The 19593-nt window shown below is 53.5% G+C and overlaps 1 protein-coding gene across 1 annotated transcript; it reads right to left on the reverse strand.

Annotated features, from left to right (window-relative positions):
* Positions 1-291: 291 nt before the first annotated feature.
* On the reverse strand, positions 292-19104 carry IQGAP3 (IQ motif containing GTPase activating protein 3). Its single transcript, XM_066568135.1, has 37 exons — positions 19025-19104; positions 18339-18495; positions 17631-17708; positions 17424-17500; positions 17234-17301; positions 16855-16968; positions 15825-16019; positions 15493-15555; positions 15076-15239; positions 14737-14824; positions 14453-14616; positions 13749-13909; positions 13405-13529; positions 13066-13229; positions 12239-12329; positions 11992-12159; positions 11731-11873; positions 11117-11287; positions 10526-10609; positions 9966-10037; positions 9331-9400; positions 8783-8991; positions 7553-7705; positions 6905-7068; positions 5558-5782; positions 5333-5473; positions 4785-4869; positions 4278-4510; positions 4066-4198; positions 3682-3784; positions 3395-3536; positions 3171-3258; positions 2336-2551; positions 2059-2225; positions 1802-1903; positions 1335-1443; positions 292-405 (listed from the first exon to the last, which is right to left on the reverse strand). Exons 1-37 carry the CDS (start codon positions 19087-19089, stop codon positions 292-294), a joined length of 4866 nt encoding a protein of 1621 aa, XP_066424232.1. The 5' UTR covers positions 19090-19104.
* Positions 19105-19593: the final 489 nt, after the last annotated feature.

The following is a 19593-nucleotide window of genomic DNA, read 5'->3' on the forward strand; positions in this document are numbered from 1 at the left end:
GGGCAGCTGGCTGTTGGCAACACAGGAACTAAACAGCCAAAACACCCAGATAAAATAGGTTTTAAAAGCAACACATGCTGCAAAAGCTTTGGCAGCTGCATCCTCCTGCAGGGAGGTTGGGCACTGGTTTAGTACCAAGCTCAGGGTGCCCAGGGCTGGGGCTGGGCCTGTGTTCCCCAGTCAGGAAAGCTCCGTGGCCAGCAGCAGCTCCCCTGCCCTGGCACCACCAGCCCTGATGGCTCTGGCAGGTTCTTATTGCTCCCCTTCCCTCTGGCCCCACCCCTGACCCTGTCACTTCTTGAAGAACTTCTTGTTGAGGAGGAAGATGAGCAGGTTGACGTTGACCTTGGCCTTATGGAACATCTTCATGACTGCTACGCCCTCGTACTGCAGCTGCAGCAGGTCCTGTGGGAGAGGGGACTCTCACTGCCACTGTGCCCAGCCAGGGAAGCCCTGCTGGGTGCCCAGGCCGGGCACAGGGAGCTGGGTTTGGGTCAGAACCCAGGACACCCCTCTGGCTGCCCTGGAGGGCTCCAGCCCCTGCCAGGGGGCTCAGAGACCCTGGCACAGAGTCACAAACACCTGTGCCTTTGATTTGAACCCATGGAGAAAATGACCAACTTTATGTGAAGGCACGAGAGTTTAAGGAGAATGACAGTTAGTTTGTTATGGGGTGAAAAAGTAAAACTTTGGGGTTTTTAGAATGGGGGTTCAGAAGCCAAGATGGAGGGATTTGGGCGTGCCGTGTCCTTCTTCTTTCTTCTTCTTGGCCTCCATCTTTTGGGTGATGGTGGCACTTTTGGATTGGTTTAGAGTAGAAACACAGTGTCTAATATAGGTGATAGGTATTGGGAAATTATTGTGAATTATTGGGAAATTATTGTGAGCCAACCACAGCTTCATAGCAATTGTAGTAGAATCCACCCCACTCGCCAGCTTTGAAAGCTGATCCTCTCTAATATCATCCTGATCATTCAGGAGCTATGAACCAGCATTAGCCCTTTAAGCTAAAGAAGGAAGGCTCCCCACCTCCTTAAGGGTATGCCCCAACTAAACCCTAGCCCCTGATTTTTTATCATGTACACGTAGTTTTAAGTATAAAAAGATAACATCACCTCTGGGGCAGTCAGTGTGCCATGGACTGACTTGCTGGACAGACCTCAGCAGGTCAGAAAAAGAATGTTACATATAATAGAGAATAAACAACCTTGAAAACCACAGCCAAAGAATCCTGACTCCTTCTTCAACCTCAGGGCTGGGAAAAAGAGATTTTCTGACACCTTGGGGTCATCTCAAGCACAAACACTCTGAGAGCTGCAGGACAGGCTCCCCACCTGGTAGTGCAGCTGGAAGTCCTCCATGTCGATGCCCATGAATTTGGCTTTCACCTGGAACCTCCCTGATTCCTCACAGGGGATGATGTCAAAAACCACGTTCTTGAGCCTGAGGAAGACAGAGCCACTCACTACCAAAAGTTTTAACACAGCCAGGGAGCAGCTGACCCACCCAGGGCACCCCCTCAGCACAGCAGCCAGACCCACAGCCCAAACCCCACTGCAAATCCCAACTTTCCTGCATTCTCCTACACAAAACAACTTGCCCCACATGGCAGGACAACAGTGGCCCACACGCATCCTCCTCTTCTGTTATTTTCCTCTACCTGCCCAAGTTTTCATAGAATCATGGAATATCCTGGATCAGAAGGGACCCACAAGGATCTCTGAGGGCATCGAGTCCAGCTGCTGGCCTTGCACTGAATAACCCCAAGCAGGAGCTCCTCCCCTGGAGCAGGGTCACTCACTGGCTGGGTGGCAGGTCCTGGATCTCCAGCAGCACCCCCTTCTCCCACAGCTGGGCTGCTGTGTAGTGCAGACATGGCAGCTTCTTGCTCTTCCCACTGCCCCTGGAAGAGAAGGGACCGCATGGTGAGAGCTCATCTCTGGCCACCTGTGACCTCTTGGATTCCCAGCACCTCCAGGACTCACAACAACCAGAGAGCAATGAGAACAAGTAACAGGTTTTTTTAAAAAATTACTGATTTTTGGTAAGGAACCGCACTTGTTGCTGGCTGCCAAGTTGTCAAGGCAGGTTTTGATGTACTGATTGTAATAATCAATTTGCTCCTCATAAAACTGAGTCTTGGCATCGAGGCCCTCCAGGGTCTGCCTCAGCTTCAGGAGCTCCCTGCGGCGCTGCTGCCGGTGCCGCCGCTGGTTCCGGATGTCCTGGAGGAAACAGCAGCGCCAGAAAACCAACGTTTGTCATCAGGAGCTTTACCAGAGCAGGACCTCTGGGGGTTTAGGGGTGATTCCCAACTCAACACCCCCCAGCTCACCTTGGCCAGCTCATCAATGAGCTCCTGGTAGTGGTTGGCAGAGCGCACCAGCCCCAGGCTCTCCAAGCGCCGCAGGTTGCGGGTGACCTTGCGCTTCTTCTCCTCCATGGAGAGCTGGCTGTTGGCAGCCAGGGAGGGGTGGTGCTTCAGCTGCTGGGCAGAGGGCTGGGCATCCCACAGAGCTCGCTGGCACACGAGGTGCTCATGGGCAGCTTCCTAGGGATGAGAAGGGGTCAGCCTGGAGCACAGCTGGAATGGGAAACAGAGACGGAACAACCGAACTCTGTGGGATTCACATTCTGTGAACCTGAGAGAAGCAGAGAAAAGAATGATCAAAACAATTCTGATCTCATTTGCTGCACCTGTGCTGTGCCAAAGTGGAATGCAATATGGAGATTGTTTCCCCAAAGTGGTGGTGTTTTGTTTCCTTGACCAACCTCTGCAAACTGTGTCCCGACGGTCGGTCAGCAGACAGACACAACATTTTGTGCAGTTGAGTGCTTGCGCAGTTTCAGCTCAGATGTATTGCAATACAGGATAGAATAATACAGTATAATAAAGTGATTAATTAGCCTTCTGATATCATGGAGTCAGATTAATCATTTCTCCCTGCCACAGGGGTCGCCTTGAATTTACTATAGAACTCCTTCACCCACACTTTGATGTGGCCCAGAACAGGTAATTTTTCTGAAAACCAGAGTCCGGGCACTGCTGGATCACAAGATCAGTGGCCAAACCTCTGAGAGGAGCAGGGCAGCTTTTTGCTGAGAACTTTTTCACCCTTTGCCCACCAAGTTTTTCAGTTCATCCCTAGCAGCAGCCTCACACATCCCACCTCATGCTCTGAGGCTGGTGTCCACAGGATGTCTGGGAGGGAATCTCCTGCTTGGCACTGGATCAAATCCACCAGCATCTGCTTGGTGCTAGAGACCAGAGGGAGATGTCAGGCATCCGCTCCACACCATCACACTCCACACAATATTCAGTTGCCTCCCAAGGGTTTCTTGCCCTCCTTGAGCATCTCAGCCCCCTCCTAATGCCCACAGAGCCCAGACTCACCTCAGCAGCAGGCTCCTCGTGTCACTCTCCTCGCTGCTGGCCACTGGCACCAGCTTGTTGGTGAGGGTGAGGGAGATCTCTGTTCTGCTGAGCTGGGAGAGCTGCTCAGCACTGCTGTCTCCCAGGCTGGCAACACTCTCCCCTGTGAGGGCACAGAGAGCCCTGCTAGCTCTGTTGGGCTCCAGAGGGCTGGCTTTCCATGCCCAAAGCAATCCAGCTCAAGTTCTGTGCAAGGAAAGTGTATCCACGTCCACCCTCCTCCCTTCTGGTCCCAGAATCCAACCTACCAAGCAGGGACTGGACTGTAGGAAGCTCATCAAGATCCTCCAGGAGCTCGTGCAGGGGGTCACTGGGGTGTGATGTGATGGAGTCCCGGTGCTCAAGCAGGAGCTGGACAGTGCAAGGGATGAATCAGTGGCAAGGGGGATGCAAATGGAGAGTGAAGGAGGGTCACCCTTCACACCCAAGAGGGAATGGAGAAGATCTGAGGTTTGCAGAAGGACAAACCTGCAGAATTTAGGTTATTTCCTTGCTTAGAAGAGAAAATAAGGGGTCAGGAAGAGGGAAGCTGTGCCAGGGGTGGAATACAGAAGAATGGGAAGAAACTCAGCAGAAAGCCCAGGGGGTGGGAGCAGAGGAAACAGAGCTTGCCATGAGCTCTATGCCCTGACCTTGTGCGTGTTGATGAGCTCCCCCACGGTGATGTAGATGACTGGTTTGGCCACTGCCACCATCTCTGAGTATTCATCCATGTCAAACCTCTCCTCAGGCTCAGGGACACAGCAGGCAGCAGAGATGAACCTCCTGCAGGGTGGGACCCCTTGGCTCAGCCCCAAACCCCTGCCACGGGCTCCAAGCCACCCTCCCAGCCCACCACCATCACCTGAACTTGCTGTGGGTGTGCTCCAGGTAGCGGTTGAGCCCGCAGAGGTGGGCACTGTCCCCCTGGAAGGCCTTGTGGGCGGCGGCGTGCTGCAGCACCTTGGCGATGGAGCCCAGGCTGCGGCGCTGCTCGGGGCGCAGGGCCACCCCGGCTGACATGGCCACGATGTCAAAGCCATCAGGGGCCACCACTGCTGGGTTCATGAAGCGGTAGTAGAGCAGGTTCCCCACGATCTAGGGCGTGAGACAGGCTGGGGAGCAATTGGGTTAGGGCCCGAGGAGGTGACACCTCAGCAGGGAAGGATGTCTCATCCTTGCTCTGCATGGTAGGACCCTCCTGGAAGAGATGGCAGTGCAGGGGAAAAGCCCACCCTTGGCATTTCCTTAGGGGCTCAAGGAAAATGTTGACTTGGAGGTGTTTTTAAGTTAAGAGGACCTTTTGTGGCCCTTCAAGTACAGACACAGCTGAACCCCACCAAACCATGCAGGAGCCCCAGCCCCACAGTACCTTATCAACCTCCTCTGCTGGGGCCTTGGGGAATTTCTCAACCAAGGACATCCTCAGGATTTTGGCCATGTAGCGCATCCCATAGCTGAGGAGAGGTGGGGAGAGGACCATCAGCATGTGAGTCCACCCTGATGACCCAGTCCTACAACCCATCATCCAAGGAGCAGCAAACCCCCAGCCCTGGGGTGATGGAGAAGCCCACAGGCAGGATTGGCAGCTACAGCATCCCTCAGCTCCTTCCCCCCTCCCTGCTGCCAACCCAGGCATCTCTGGAGGAGGCCTTCATCCTCTGAGATGACCACAAAGCTGGCATGCATCTCAATGTCAGCAGTAAACTGCCCAGAAACAGAGCAGAAAAACAAACCAACCCATGAGGTGCTGCTGATATTTGGGGTTCCCCTTGCTGACAGTGCAGTAACTCAATCCTGCAGCAGCAAAGGGGCCAGGAAGCCCCCCCATAATCCAACCTCCTTTCTAAGGCCTTGCTGGAGACACCTGAGAGCCCAGAGCACTCCTGGGGTGTGCACAGAAACCATGGGGACACTCACGGGATCTTGTCCACAGAAGAGGTGATGGCAGAGACAAACTTGTCTGTTACTGCCAGGAGATTGCGGATGGAAATGTCCAGCCTCCTTTGGACCTCGGGGTGGCTGAGAGCCTGCTCAGGGCTCACCTCATAGGGCAGCTTGCTGTGAAGGAAGCACAGGACCCCATCACCATCTCAATGCCCAGCACCCTGTGGCCGAGCCAAGCCTCCTTCCCCAGGCTCTGACCTTCTGTGCCCACTCTGTGACTCAGTCTGGTTGATCCAGGCCTTGTAGATGTCCACGGGGTCTGTGTTGATGCTGAGGGTCCTGTCCTGCAGCACCTCCTGCACGGGGCCAGCCAGGATGTGCCTCAGGGCGCTCTGCCCAGGCATGTTGCGGTAGAAGCCGACCAGGAGCCGGATCACCGTGGCATTGCCCGTCAGGATGTCATGAACGTGGTCCACCTTGGACCTGGGGACAGAGATGGGGCAGATGGGATGAGGGCATGGAGCCGTGTTTGTGTGTGCTCCAAGCAGGAGGCAGCAGAGAGGACAAGAGAGGACAGCATCCAAGCTGATGCAGTTCAGCCTTTCCCACAGCAGGACACCCACCTGATCTCCTCCTGCCTTTCCCTGGGCAGGACACACACACCTGATCCCCTCCTGCCTTTCCCTGTTCCCACAGCAGGACACACACACCTGATCTCCTCCTGCCTTTCCCAGAGCAGGACACACACACCTGATCTCCTCCTGCCTTTCCCTGGGCAGGACACACACACCTGATCTCCTCCTGCCTTTCCCTGGGCAGGACACCCACCTGATCTCCTCCTGCCTTTCCCTGTTCCCAGAGCAGGACACACACACCTGATCTCCTCCTGCCTTTCTCAGAGCAGGACACCCATCTGATCTCCTCCTGCCTTTCTCAGAGCAGGACACCCATCTGATCTCCTCCTGCCTTTCTCAGAGCAGGACACCCATCTGATCTCCCCCTGCCTTTCCCTGTTCCCTGGGCAGGACACACACACCTGATCTCCTCCTGCCTTTCCCTGGGCAGGACACACACCTGATCCCCTCCTGCCTTTCCCTGGGCAGGACACACACACCTGATCTCCTCCTGCCTTTCCCTGGGCAGGACACACACACCTGATCTCCTCCTGCCTTTCCCTGTTCCCACAGCAGGACACCCACCTGATCTCCCCCTGCCTTTCCCTGTTCCCTGGGCAGGACACACACACCTGATCTCCTCCTGCCTTTCCCTGTTCCCACAGCAGGACACCCACCTGATCTCCCCCTGCCTTTCCCTGTTCCCTGGGCAGGACACACACACCTGATCTCCTCCTGCCTTTCCCTGTTCCCACAGCAGGACACCCACCTGATCTCCCCCTGCCTTTCCCTGTTCCCTGGGCAGGACACACACACCTGATCTCCTCCTGCCTTTCTCAGAGCAGGACACCCATCTGATCTCCTCCTGCCTTTCCCTGCTCCCACAGCAGGACACCCACCTGATCCCCTCCTGCCTTTCCCTGTTCCCACAGCAGGACACACACACCTGATCTCCTCCTGCCTTTCCCTGTTCCCACAGCAGGACACCCACCTGATCTCCTCCTGCAGTGCCACTTTGAAGAGCTGCAGCAGCAGATAAGCCTCCCGTGGGCTGGAAGCGTAGTTGTAAAGAGTAAAGATCACCGACTCCATGAATTTGGTGGATTTGTTCTGGGGCATCTGGAAGATCAGCCTGGCCAAGTACACTGGCTGTGTCTGCAGGGAGGAGGGACACCAAGGTAGCCCAGCTGGGGTAGCCAGGGGCCAGGTCCCTGCACTGCCCCTCCAGCTGTGGGGGACACAGCAGAGCCCCCCAGTGTAGCCAGGATATTTTATGGAAAATCCTTTCCTTAGGATTTTTTTCCTGAGAAGCTGAGAGGCCTCAGGAACAAAATGTAACCAATCTGCTGCTGTGGAATGCAACAGGTGGATCTGGGATTGGTCTCATGTGGTTGTTTCTAATTAATGGCCAATCACAGCCCAGCTATCCGGACTGTCTCAGTCAGTCACACTTTGTTATCATTCTTTTTCAATTCTTAGCCAGCCTTCTGATGAAATCCTCTCTTCTATTCTTTTAGTATAATTTTAGTATAATATATATCATAAAATAATAAATCAAGCCTTCTGAAACATGGAATCAGATCCTCATCTTTTCCCTCATCCTAAGACCCCTGTGAACACCACCACACCCCAGCCCCACCTGCAGCAGGTAGAAGAGGTGCTGATAGGCCTCCAGCTTCTGCCTCTTCTCCTTGCTGAGTGTCTTGAGCCCCTTCTGCTTGTCCATGGACATCATCTCTGAGAGCTGCTCCTTGTTCTTCTTGGTCAGCTTCTTGCAGTGGGACACCACCTCCTGTGGTGGGAGAGAAGCACTGGGGTCTGCCTAAGGCTCTGGAATTCTGACCAATTTCTGGGAGAGCCAGAGGCACCCTAGTGTGGAGGGATAGAATGTAAGAGAATAGTGCAGAAGGCAATCTCAGCCCTGAGTGAGAACACAGGAAATTCCTCTGGCTGCCCTGGATGGCTCAAACCCCTGCCAGGGGGCTCAGAGACCTTGGCACAGAGCCCAAGACCCATGTGCCTTTGATCTTGACCCATGGAAAAAATTACCAACCTTATATGAAGAATTACAAGTCAAGAGAGTTTAAGTAGAATAATAGTTAGTTTATCACGGGGTGAAAAATTGATTTTTGGGGTTTTTAGAATGGGGGCTCAGGGAGCAAGATGGAGGAATCTGGGCATGTCCAGTCTTTTTTCTTCTTGGCCTCCATCTTCTGCTGTGATGGTGGCACTTTTAGATTGGTTTGATGTAGAAACTCACTGTCTAACATGGGTGATAGGTATTGGGAAGTTATTGTAAATAATGTACATGTAGTTTTTAGTATAAAAAGATAACACCAGTGTGCCTCTGTGTGACCTGCTGAACAGACCTCGGCAGGCCAGAGAAAGAATTTTATAGATAAGAACCAATAAACAACTTTGAGAACAAGAACAAAAGAATCCTGACTCCTTCTTCAACAGCTGGGCTGGGAAAAGAGACTTGTACACATGTCAGAGTTACTGTGGCCAGCAGAGATTCTGAGACCTGAGGAGTTGCAGCTGTACTAATCACCAAAGATCAGGAACAGGCCTGCCCTTAATAGGCCACAACTGTGTCAAATAAGAAGAAGAGTGCTACAAAAGAGTGGGCTAGCTGGTTGAGAAGGGAGTTGGTGTTTGTTGGTTGTGATGTGAGGAAGAAGGAGTCAGTGCTGCAAGGAGATGCCCATGAGAAATCACCAAGAAGATGTGGAACTTTTGCAATAAGATGACAACACCCTAGTGCTCCCCAACCCCTCCAACTGCTTAAAAAATCAAGCAGAGTCCAAGCTGTAATGCCATGGAGGGCAGGATGGCATGAGGCAGCCAAGTCCTCCCCCTCTCTCTCTACCTGCAGAGTGATCCTGTTCTTGACCAGCAGCCCAATCTTGATGTCCATGAGGTCCAGGTCGCTCTCCAGCTGCCGGCTGGCACGGATCCTCTTCACCACCTCCTCCTGCAGCCTCAGCACCTCTGACTCCTCCCAGAAGTCGTGCTGGCTCTGCTCCAGCAGGTGGATGAAGCGCCGGATGATGCCCAGGGGCGGACTCTTGGTGTGGACTGCAGCAATGCACAGTAAGGCCGTGAATAATTTCCCCCATTGCAGACCCTCAGACACCCCTTCCTCCTCTCCAAAAAGCATCTTCTTGCAGCAGCAGGGCATGGGACAGCACACAGCCACACTGTGCAAAAACCTCCAGGAAGCTTTTGGGGGCACAGGGGCAGCACCAGGGCTGATGACCAAGGACCACCAAGGCTCTGTCACTCCTGTCCTTGCCAAGGGGCCACCAGCAGCCTGCTCATCACTGCTCCCCACTGTGCAGGGCCAGCAAGGGGAGAGGCAGAGTCCCCTTGCTAATTAGCCATCTCACTTCAGAGCAGCAGTGAGCAGGCACTTACCCAGCATCCTGTAATCCCCACGGGCCTTGTTGGCTCGCACAAAAGCCTGGATTTTAATTACAGCTTTAATCTGCCAAGACAAACAAGGGGGTGGGAGATGCTTTTCCACGGTGTCCCTAACACACGTGGGGAGTGAAGGAGTGCTGGACAAGCACATCACTGCCTGGTCCCACTGCCAGGAATGTATTAAGGCCTGGGATGAGGATCTCTACAAAACAGGAGAGATTTTGGGATTCTGCCCTTCTCAGTGGTCATTCCCCTCCATTCACTGTATATCAGAAGCTGCAGCAACTCCAGGGGTGCAACTTCACTTCCCACAGCTGACACCCTCCCCTTTTCTCCCCTAAAAATTCCTTCCCTTTTTAATGGAAATCTTGAAGTCATTGTTGTTTTTTGATGGAACTGGAGTGGTTTTGCTCTCTTCACGCTTCACAAAACCTGAGAGTTTGGCTTCCAGACCCACCAGGTACCTATTCCTTCCCATCTGTCCCCATGCCAGGATGAATCAATTCTTCCAGCTGCACTGTGAGCACTCAGGGACAGGGATCCAACTGCTCCAGATCACCCCTCTACATCCCCACCAACACAGTCCCAGGAGCTGTTTGACACCCATCCCATCCCAGCCCATCCCTTACATTCTGCCTGAAGTAGCGCAGCCTCTCCTGGTACTTCCTCTGTGCCTGCCACATCCTCACAGCTGCCTGGATCTGGGAGAGATGTTCAAACATTTGGATTCTGGAAGGACTTGCTTGGCCAAAAGGAATGGGTGGAGGGAAAAAATCATGAGGACTTCCAGGGGAGGTTTAGGTTGGAAATTAAGGAAAATTTCTGCATGGAAAGGGTGGTCAGGCATTGGCACAGGCTGCCCAGCAATGTGGTGGGTTCAACATCCTGGGAGGGATTTAACACCCATAGGGATGTGGCACTTGGGGACATGGTTAGTGGTGGCCTTGGCAGTGCTGAGATGGACTCAGTGATCTTCAAGGGCTTTTCCAGCCTCATTGAGCCCATGGTAACAATTCTATTCTATGATTTTTTTTCTCCCCTGTCCACTCACGCGCTGCCCTGGCCCAGCTGCCACAATCCCCCCTGGCTCCTCTGCACTGGGCAGGAGTAGATGCCACCCTCACAAGCTGAACAAGCAGGTGACAGTGCCCAACACGAGAACAAAGGCTGTAGAAAGACTCCTCCAAACCTTGATTGCAGCCTCTGTGTTGGATTTCAGGTAGTGTAGCCTGTCCAGGTAAGCTCTGCGCTGCCTGTAGCCCCTCCAGCAAGCCTGGGCACAAGAAGACACCAGGTAGAGAGACCTGAGTGAGGCCACTGTGACTCCATTGGTTTTTCAGGGTGCACATGAAGAAAGAGAATAACAGAGCATGGGGAAAGAGGAAACCAGCACCCAAAGCAGCCACTGTGAGAGAAACAAGCCCCTCACTGCTCTCTGCAGCACCTCGGGGTCCTGGCAGTAAAACCAGAGAGCAGCAAGCGCTGGCCCCTCTCTACACCAGGCAGAGACCTGAGTGAGGCCACTGTGACTCCGTTGATTTTTCAGGGTGCACAGGAAGAAAGAGAATAACAGAGCATGGGGAAAGAGGAAACCAGCAGCCACTGTGAGAGAAACAAGCCCCTCACTGCTCTCTGCAGCACCTCAGGGGTCCTGGCAGTAAAAACAGAGAGCAGCAAGCGCTGGCCCCTCCCAGGGCCTGCCAGAAGGTGCTGCGAGGAGCTGCCCATGGTTTGTGTGGCTGTGCTCAGAGCAGGGACAGGCCCTGGCTGGCTGTGTCACCTGGATCCTGATGGCAGCTGGCCTCTGCTCCTGCAGGACGTGGCGCCGTGCCGCGAGCTGCCGGCGAACGAGGAACCCGCGGAGCCGCGCCTGCAGCTTCACCACCAGGGCCACCCTGGATGCCCACAGGCGCTCCCGCTCGTGGGCCAGCGTCACTCGGGTGATGACAGACTGCAAGGACACCAGGCAGCACCAGCTCAGTGCCAGCAGTGCCCACTTGTAGCCAGGATATTTTCTGAAAAGTCCTTTCCTGAGGATTTTTCCTCCTGAGAAGCTGAGAGGCCTCAGGAACAAAACGCAAACAATGATTATCTGCTGCTGTGGAATGCAACAGGTGCATCTGGGATTGGTCTCATGTGGTTGTTTCTAATTAATGGCCAATCACAGCCCAGCTGTCTGGACTGTCTCGGTCAGTCACAAGCCTTTGTTATCATTCTTTTTCTATTCTTAGCCAGCCTTCTGATGAAACCCTTTCTTCTATTCTTTTAGTATAATATATATCATAAAATAATAAATCAAGCCTTCTGAAACATAGAGTCAACATTCTCTTCTCTTTCCTCATCCTAAGACCCCTGCAAACACCATCACACCCACCCAGCCCATCCTGCCCATACCTGCATCTCCTCCTGGCTCAGGTGTGTGCTGTTGAAGCTGCCGTGGCGTGGGCACTGCCAGCTGCCCTCCAAGGTCTGCAGGTTCAGGTAGAACTCGGCCCCATCCAGCAGCCTGTGCCTGACCCAGCATGGCTTTGTGCTCCCTGCATGCCAGGATGGATGGGAGCTGCTGCAGGGTGCTGCTCCCCATGAGCACCCTGGCCAGGGGGGGCACCACAGGCTCCCAGGGCAGGGGAGGTTTTGCAGCCCCCAAGGTTTTACCTGCTGGTCTCTTGGTGGCCATCAGAGCCGCCAGCTGCTCCTGGTAGGTGTCAGCACAGGCGTTCACCACCCCATGCAGGGCCACATCAGGGTTGCATAGCACCCTCAGTGTCTGTGATGCCTTCCCTTCCTTGATGGCCTGGTTGATGGCAGCTATGCCCAGAGCCACTGCGGGAGCAGAGGGGCTCACATCAGCCCCTTCTTGTCCCCCAGCCTCCAGCAGCACCCACATGGGGACAGCACTCACTCCTCCTGGCTGCCACTGTGTCCTGGTTGGCCTGGCAGACCCCTTCCTGGATTTCTTCCCAGCAAAGAACAGCTCCATTGTCCTGTGTGGCCTGGGAGATGGGGGAGATGGGCTCTAGTGAGCTGGGCACCTCCTGCTTTGCTAATAATAATAATAACAACAACGACAATAATAATAAAAATAATAATATAACAATAAAAATAAAATAAAATATAATAATGTAATATAATAACTATAATAACTAATATATAAATATAATAAAACAATATATAAATATATTATAATATATAAATATAATAAGAAATATATAATAAAAGTAAATATAATAACAACAATAATAATAAAATAAAGCATAATAATGCAATATAATAATATAACTATAATAACTAATATATAAATATAATCATTAATAATATATAAATATATTATGATATAGAAATATATAATAATAAAGTAAATATAATAATATAACTATAATAATAAAATAAAATATAATAATAAAATATAATAATGTAATATAATAATATAACTATAATAATAACTAATATATACATATAATAAGAAATATAATATATAAATATAATAATAAATATATAATAGTGAAAGTAAATATATATAATTATATATATATATAATATATATACATTATATATATATATATAATATATATAATTATAACAATAATATAACAATAATATAACAACAATAACAACAACAATAACCCCAGGGGGGGTTATTTATTTCACAGTCTTGTGAGCAAGGCAGGGTACCAGGGGGGATGCCACGCTGCCAGGGAGGGTCTCCACAGCTGATGCCCCCCACCCCACCTGGGCTTTCCGCCTCCGTGCCCGGGCCAGGACGCTGTGGTAGCGCGGGGCCGTGGGAAGGGCGATGTCGGGCAGGGCAGGTGCCAGCAGCAGCAGCGCCGACAGCGTCACCTCAGGGTCCTCCTGCAGCAGCGCCTCGTTCAGCAGCCGGAGTGCACGGGCTCCTGCGGGGAGGGAAGGGAGGACACGTCCTTCAACCCCTCCGAGCTCCAGGCACCAAGGGAGTCACAGCCCAGGGTGGTGTGAGATTCTCCCGGTGTCTCATCGGGGCTGGAATCCCTCCCTCCCAGGATATCTGCGACCCCCCTGCATGCCCAAACTCGTGTGGGCAGGACTCACGGTCGTTTTCATCCTGCACTGATGAGTTGGTGTTGTTGATGCTGTCCTGAATGTCATTCCAGCTCAGGAACTCAGCTCCTGCTTTCCTCGACTGGACTTTCAGCTGCAGCAAGTCATCAAAGTACCTGCAGGAGAGAAACAAGGCAATGACCTGAAGCATTCCAAGCAGAGCTCAGTGCATTCCAAGGAGGGCTTGGTGCAATCTGAGCAGATCCTTCAGCGGGGAGAGGCAAGGCACAGGACAGGGAGGCTGCTGGAACAAGCCCACAAAAAGCCCAGGCCCCCTGACCAGCCCTTTCCACAAGATTTCTTCACCCCAACCCCTAACACAGAGCCCAACTCACCGCTGTGCATTTGCATCCTCAACTCCTGAGAGGCCCAGGGCAGGGCTGACCAGGCTGCTCCAGAGCCTGCTGGGGTTCCTGGCATCCAGGGCTTGGTTAACCAGTGCCACAGCCGAGAGCATCTCCACAGCCACAAACAACTCCTCCTGTGCCAACTCGCCCTGCACGGAGCAGGCAGAGACACTGAACCCCCATAACCTCCTCCTCCTCCTCCAGGCCCAGCTTCCCCAGGGGAGCAGCAGCAAAGGAAGCACCCCAGACCCAGCAAGGGACCACCCCACCCACGTCCAGGGCACCCATGGCCCATCCCTGGGTGTCACAGACATCTTTTATGAAAAATCCTTTCCTTAGGATTGTTCCTCTTGAGAAGCTGAGAGGCCTCAGGAACAAAATGTAAGCAATGGTTATCTGCTGCTGTGGAATACAACAGGTGCATCTGGGATTGGGCTCATGTGGTTGTTTCTAATTAATGGCCAATCACAGCCCAGCTGGCTCAGACAGAGAGTCTGAGCCACAAGCCTTTGTTATCATTCTTTCTTTTTCTATTCTTAGCCAGCCTCCTTTCTTCTATTCTTTTAGTATAGTTTTAATGTAATATATATCATAAAATAATAAATCAAGCCTTCTGAAACATGGAGTCAGATCCTCATCTCCTCCCTCGTCCTGAGACCCCTGTGAACACTGTGACACCTGGGGTGTCTCACCTGTGGGTGCTGGCTCTGCAGCAGGGCCAGCTGCTGCTGGTACAGGGGGGCAGCAGGGGCATGCACATCAGGCAGTTGGGCTGCAGGGTCCATCAGAGCTTCCAAGGTTTTGGCTGGCACCCCTTGGCGGACAGCGGCATTGATCCGGCCGACAGCCTGCAGCACTGAGGGACAGACAGGGGCTGGCACAGGGGGGCTGTGCCCTGGCTCAGGGCCAGGCTGCCAGCATGCCCAGCAGCTCCTGGGCAGCAGAAGCTGCAATAAGAGTTCACCCAGGCACTCACTGGCTTGCTCCTTCTCGTCCCTCTGGTTTGCTGTGAGGATCCCTGCCTGCACCTCCTCCTGCTCCAGCAGCTCCAGGTAGCCCAGTTCCTGCCACAGGCACAGAGGGCTGTCAGGTCTCACAGCTCACCATGCTTGTGCTGACAGAGCAGCCGTGCTCAGACAGACCCCTGGCAGAAAGCTGGGGACTCCCCAGCCTATGGGACCCCCTCTTCCTGGGGACCATGGGCTGCCTGGCAGAAAGCTGGGGAGCCTCCAGCCTATGGAACCTCCTCTTCCTGGGGACCATGGGCTGCCCCCCAGCAGCAGCACCTGCACCCCAGGCTCCTGCCAGCCCCTACCAGCGCCTTCTCCTCCCGGTCTGTGCTGAGCTGCTCCAAGTAGAGCTCGAGGTTGTCACGCTGGACACAGCGCAGGGCCAGGCTGGGGTCCTGCAGTGCACAGTGCAGTGCCAGCACATCCTGTCTCTCCAGGGCATTGTCCACCTCTTCCAGGGCTCCACGCACTACAAGAGGCCAGTTCACCCCAGAGGTGAGCAGGTAAATCATCCCACAGCTCCAGGGAGCAAAGGTAGCTATGGCTAAAGCCTGCACACCCATCACTTTAATTTCTCCTTGGAAATGCACACCCAGCCCTTCTTCCCACTAGGTCTGAGGCTGGCCTGAGCAGACTTCTTTCTGCTATGCCCACCACTCTCCCCATGTCCAGGGCTACCACGGTCTCACCATAAGCCCTGGAGAACCCCCAGCTTTGCTCACCATTCACTTTGTTGATGTTCCCTTGGATTTCAGCCTGGGTCAGACACCAGTCGTAGATGTCCTCTCCTTCAGGGATCACCTGTGGGCACTGGACAGGGACTCCCCAGCTTGAGCTTTCTGCCCAAGCACACCCCACTATGCACGGTAGGGTCCCCTGCAGATGCCTGGGCTCATTCCCAGCCCCAACCCCTGGGTGAGCCCCCAAGGAGGAATCATCTCCTGCTGAGATGATTCTGCTCAGCACAAGGGCTCCCATATGGTCTCTGGCCAAGGGACCCCTCCACCTCCCCATCAGCAAAGGAGCTGCTCCTCTCCCATCCACCCCAGAGCACCCCGTGCCCTCCTCACCCTGTTTCTAGCACTGCTGCCCTTCTCCAGCTTGGCCTGGTGCAGCACCTCCTGGTAGGCACCTGCCAGCTCGTGGCGCAGTCCCAGCAGCATGGCGTGGGGGTTCTGCAGGGTCTCCATGGTCTGGGCCACCACTCCTCGCTCCACCGCCTCGTTGATGGCCAGCACGGCGGCGTGGACTGCAGGGGAGGCAGGGAGGGACACAGAGGGTGAGATGGGACACAGAGGGGCAGGATGGACCATCTGCTTTATCCCTGCATGCAGTGGGACGAGACATTCCACGGGCAATGGTGGGAACCTGCCCTGTTCAGGCCTGCTGCAGTTCCCAGCACCTGGGAAGTCTCACAGCAAGCCAGGGAATCCAGAACCCCAGCTGCTGCTGCTGCTGCCTAGCAATGGCTGTGCCAGCCCCTGCAGCCTTGTGCCAGGCTCAAAGACAACAACCAGGTGCCTCCCACTGCATCCCAGACCACCATCACCTCCCAGGGCACCCCGTCCCAGTTTGCTGGCCCCAAATTTGGCATTCGGTTGTCGCCGTCATATTTTCTGGAAAAATCCCCTTGCCCAGGATTCTTCTCCTGGGAAGCTGAGAAGCCTCAGAAAAAAAGGAAAATATTATCTAATTTGCTTCCCTTGTGTTTTGCTGCTTTGGAATGGGATTGGAGATTGTTTATCCAACAGGTGCTTGTTTTATTGGTTTCATGTGAATTGTTTTGAATTAATGACCAATTACTGCCAAGCTGTGTTGAGGCTCTGGAAGGAGTCATGAGTTTTCATTATTATCTTTTTAGCCTTCTGTAAGTATCCTTTCTGTATTCTTTAGTATAGTTTAATATAGTATTCTTTAATACAATATAGTACCATAAAATACTAAATTAGCTTTCTAAGAACACGGAGTCAGACTCATCATTCCTTCCTTCTTCTGGGAACCCCCCAAACACAAGATTTGGTAGCTGAGCCAAAATCCTGCTACAGGCTGACACCCAGCCCTGCTCCCCACCAGGCACCCATCACCTGCTGCTTCATCCACTGAGAGCTCGTTGGCCAAAATGCCTCCAATCTTGCTGAAGGCAGGCAGCTGCAGCCCATACTTCTCCAGCTCCCGCTTCATGTTGTTGATCTCCTCCTCTGGAGCAGAGCAGAGGCAGCACTGCTCAGCACCAGCCTCATAGCCCAGTACTGGAGCAGGGGCAGCCAGCAGAGCCCCCACTCCCCTGCCAGACTAAGAGGGGTGCAGAAAACCCCCACAATGGGGGTTTTGCCAAAACTGAGGCCATTTTGGCAAAACGCATCCAAGACTTTCACTCCACACATCCCCTCCTGCCACGGGACCCCAGAGCACTGGTGGCAAACCCCCCTTGGCAAGTCCCAGCCCAGGTCTCCCTGCACATACCTGTGAAGTTCACTTTCCCATACAAGTCCTGGATCGGAGGAGCCAGCCCCAGCTTGAAGAGGTAGAAGCTGAAATACAAACCCACATGGGTGACATCCCTCCTGACACTTCTATGTCACCTGAGGCTGACAGGTGACACCACCAAAGGGCTGATGAACACATCCCATGAGAGCCAGGCCAGGGCACCCACCTGAGGGCATGGATGCAGTAGACCACCCGGGGCATGTTCTTCTTGTCATAGATGTCAGTGGTCTCTGGGTGGAAGATCTGCCACCAAGACAGGAACACATCAGGGGCAAAGACAAAGCCCCCCTGCCATACCAGCACCCCCCCAGCAGTGCCACAAGGCAAAGGGCAGTGTGCCCCTTGGCTGGGGAGAGAAGAGGGGAGGCGTTACCGAGGGAAGCCCCACGTGGCTCATGGCATCACGCCAGTAGTTGATGTTATCTGTGTGCCGAAAGTGAAGCCCAGCTGTCTGGAAGAGAGGAGCTGAGGTCAGGCTGAACACCAACTTCTCCAGGCCTGGGGTCCCCCTTGCCCCCAGAGCAACCCAGCCAAAGCAGGAGGTCAAAGACAGAGGCAATGCCTGTGATCTCCAGCTCAGGGAACCCATTGCAGCCCCCCTTACAGAGCAATCCCTCAGTGACTGCTGTCTGTCACAGGCATCTTTTATGAAAAATCCTTTCCTTAGGATTTTTTCCTCCTGAGAAACTGAGAGGCCTCAGGAAGGACATGTAAGCATTGATTATCTGCTGCTGTGGAATGCAACAGGTGCATCTGGGATTGGTCTCATGTGGTTGTTTCTAATTAATGGCAAATCACAGCCCAGCTGGCTCAGACAGAGAGCCCAAGCCACAAAACTTTGTTATCATTCCTTTCTTCTATTCTTTTAGTATAGTTTTAATGTAATATATATTATAAAATAATAAATCAAGCCTTCTGAAACATGGAGTCAGATCCTCATCTCTTCCCTCATCCCTGGACCCCTGTGAACTCTGTCACAGCTGTCAATGAGTCCTTCCTCACTCTGCACTCACCAGCAAGGGAAAGGGTTGGGGCTACACCCTAAGGGGTACGACACCTTCCTCTGGTGCCACAGCCTTACCTTGTACCGTGTCTGTTCAGGGTCATAGATCTTCTTCAGTGGGACAACAGCAGGGGCAAAGCAGTGGCCCAGCTTGGCCAGGAGGACCCCATTGCGCAGGGTCTCCTCCAGCTCCGTGGGTGGGGGCAGCCCCTCACCCAGACAGGCTTCCATCCAGCTGGCAGGGCAGGGACAGGGCACGTCACAAACCCCAAAGGACACCCCCCCCAAGCCACATTCTGTTAAATCCTCCCTGGCAGGGGAGCTCAGCCTTCAGGCCCTTGCTGCTGGGTGGTTTTTAGTTTGGGTGGAGGGTTGAGTATCCCCCCACCAAAACACACAACCCCCCCAGCCAGCTTTGAGGAGCCATAAAGGCACAGGATCCAAGCAGCATTCTGCAGGATAAGCCCCAGGACAGGATTCCCTGATTCATTTCCCTGAAAATCCCATCACACCTCGCTGAGTTTCATCACCCAAAACCCACTGGGCTCGCTCAGGATCTCAGAACAGCCCTAAAATTCAACATAACCCTAAATCCTGCCTGGAAAAGGAACAACTTCCCTCAGCTGCTCCCTAAAAACTCCCCTAAGAAATCTCTGCTTTTCAAAAGCTAAGCCACTCCCCACCCCTTCCCTCTGCCCTTCCCCTTACCACCCCCTTTTCCCCCCAAGATGTGAGCTCGAGGATCTCCCCAAGTGCAGCCCCACCGCTTGGCTTCCTCCAGGTGACACAGGTACTGGTAGGCAACGTTCTGCCTCCTCTGTTCGTCCATCTCATCGGCAGTCAGGCGCTCACCTGGGCACAAAGGAGGTCTCCCATCAGAGCCCCCTGCTCAGGGAGGCTTTTTGAAGCCTCTATGGCCACTGAAACTAAGATTTGTGAAAGGCAGCCAGGTTTTGGGTGCAGTAGCCTCCCACAGCCGTCGTGGGAGTGGCACCAACGTCACAGTTCGCAGCCCTTGTGGCAGTGGAAGGAAAGTTTCCAATTTCCCTTTTTCCCAAATAACGGCCATCAGAGCTGGCACCGGAGTGGGGGAGGGCACAGAGCAAGCATTCAGGGGAACACAGCTACAGGTTTGGGGTCCTTTTACACTGCTGCTGGTGCTGGAGGCACCCATGACTTCTGGGGGACACCCAGCTCCCTCCCAACAAACCATCCCTCAAAATATGTCCCCCCCAGTTTGTCCCCAAGGGCCTGGCACCTTGCCACTGCCATCCCTCTACCCACATGCAGACCTGCCTGTTCCCCCTGAACCCCCTGCACCCCTAAATCCGAC

The sequence above is a fragment of the Molothrus aeneus genome, chromosome 31 (genome assembly GCF_037042795.1).
Source record: "Molothrus aeneus isolate 106 chromosome 31, BPBGC_Maene_1.0, whole genome shotgun sequence".
In the NCBI taxonomy this organism is placed as follows: domain Eukaryota; kingdom Metazoa; phylum Chordata; class Aves; order Passeriformes; family Icteridae; genus Molothrus; species Molothrus aeneus.

Excerpts from the sequence above, each read along its gene's own strand:
- IQGAP3 (XM_066568135.1), bottom strand. The coding sequence starts at position 19,089 with ATGGACGAACAGAGGAGGCAGAACGTTGCCTACCAGTACCTGTGTCAC. Across the intron at positions 12,160-12,238 it reads CACAGTGGCAGCCAGGAGGA|TGGCTCTGGGCATAGCTGCC; the intron begins GTGAGTGCTGTC and ends CTGCTCCCGCAG. Across the intron at positions 1,444-1,801 it reads CAGGACCTGCCACCCAGCCA|GCTCAAGAACGTGGTTTTTG; the intron begins GTGAGTGACCCT and ends TGTCTTCCTCAG.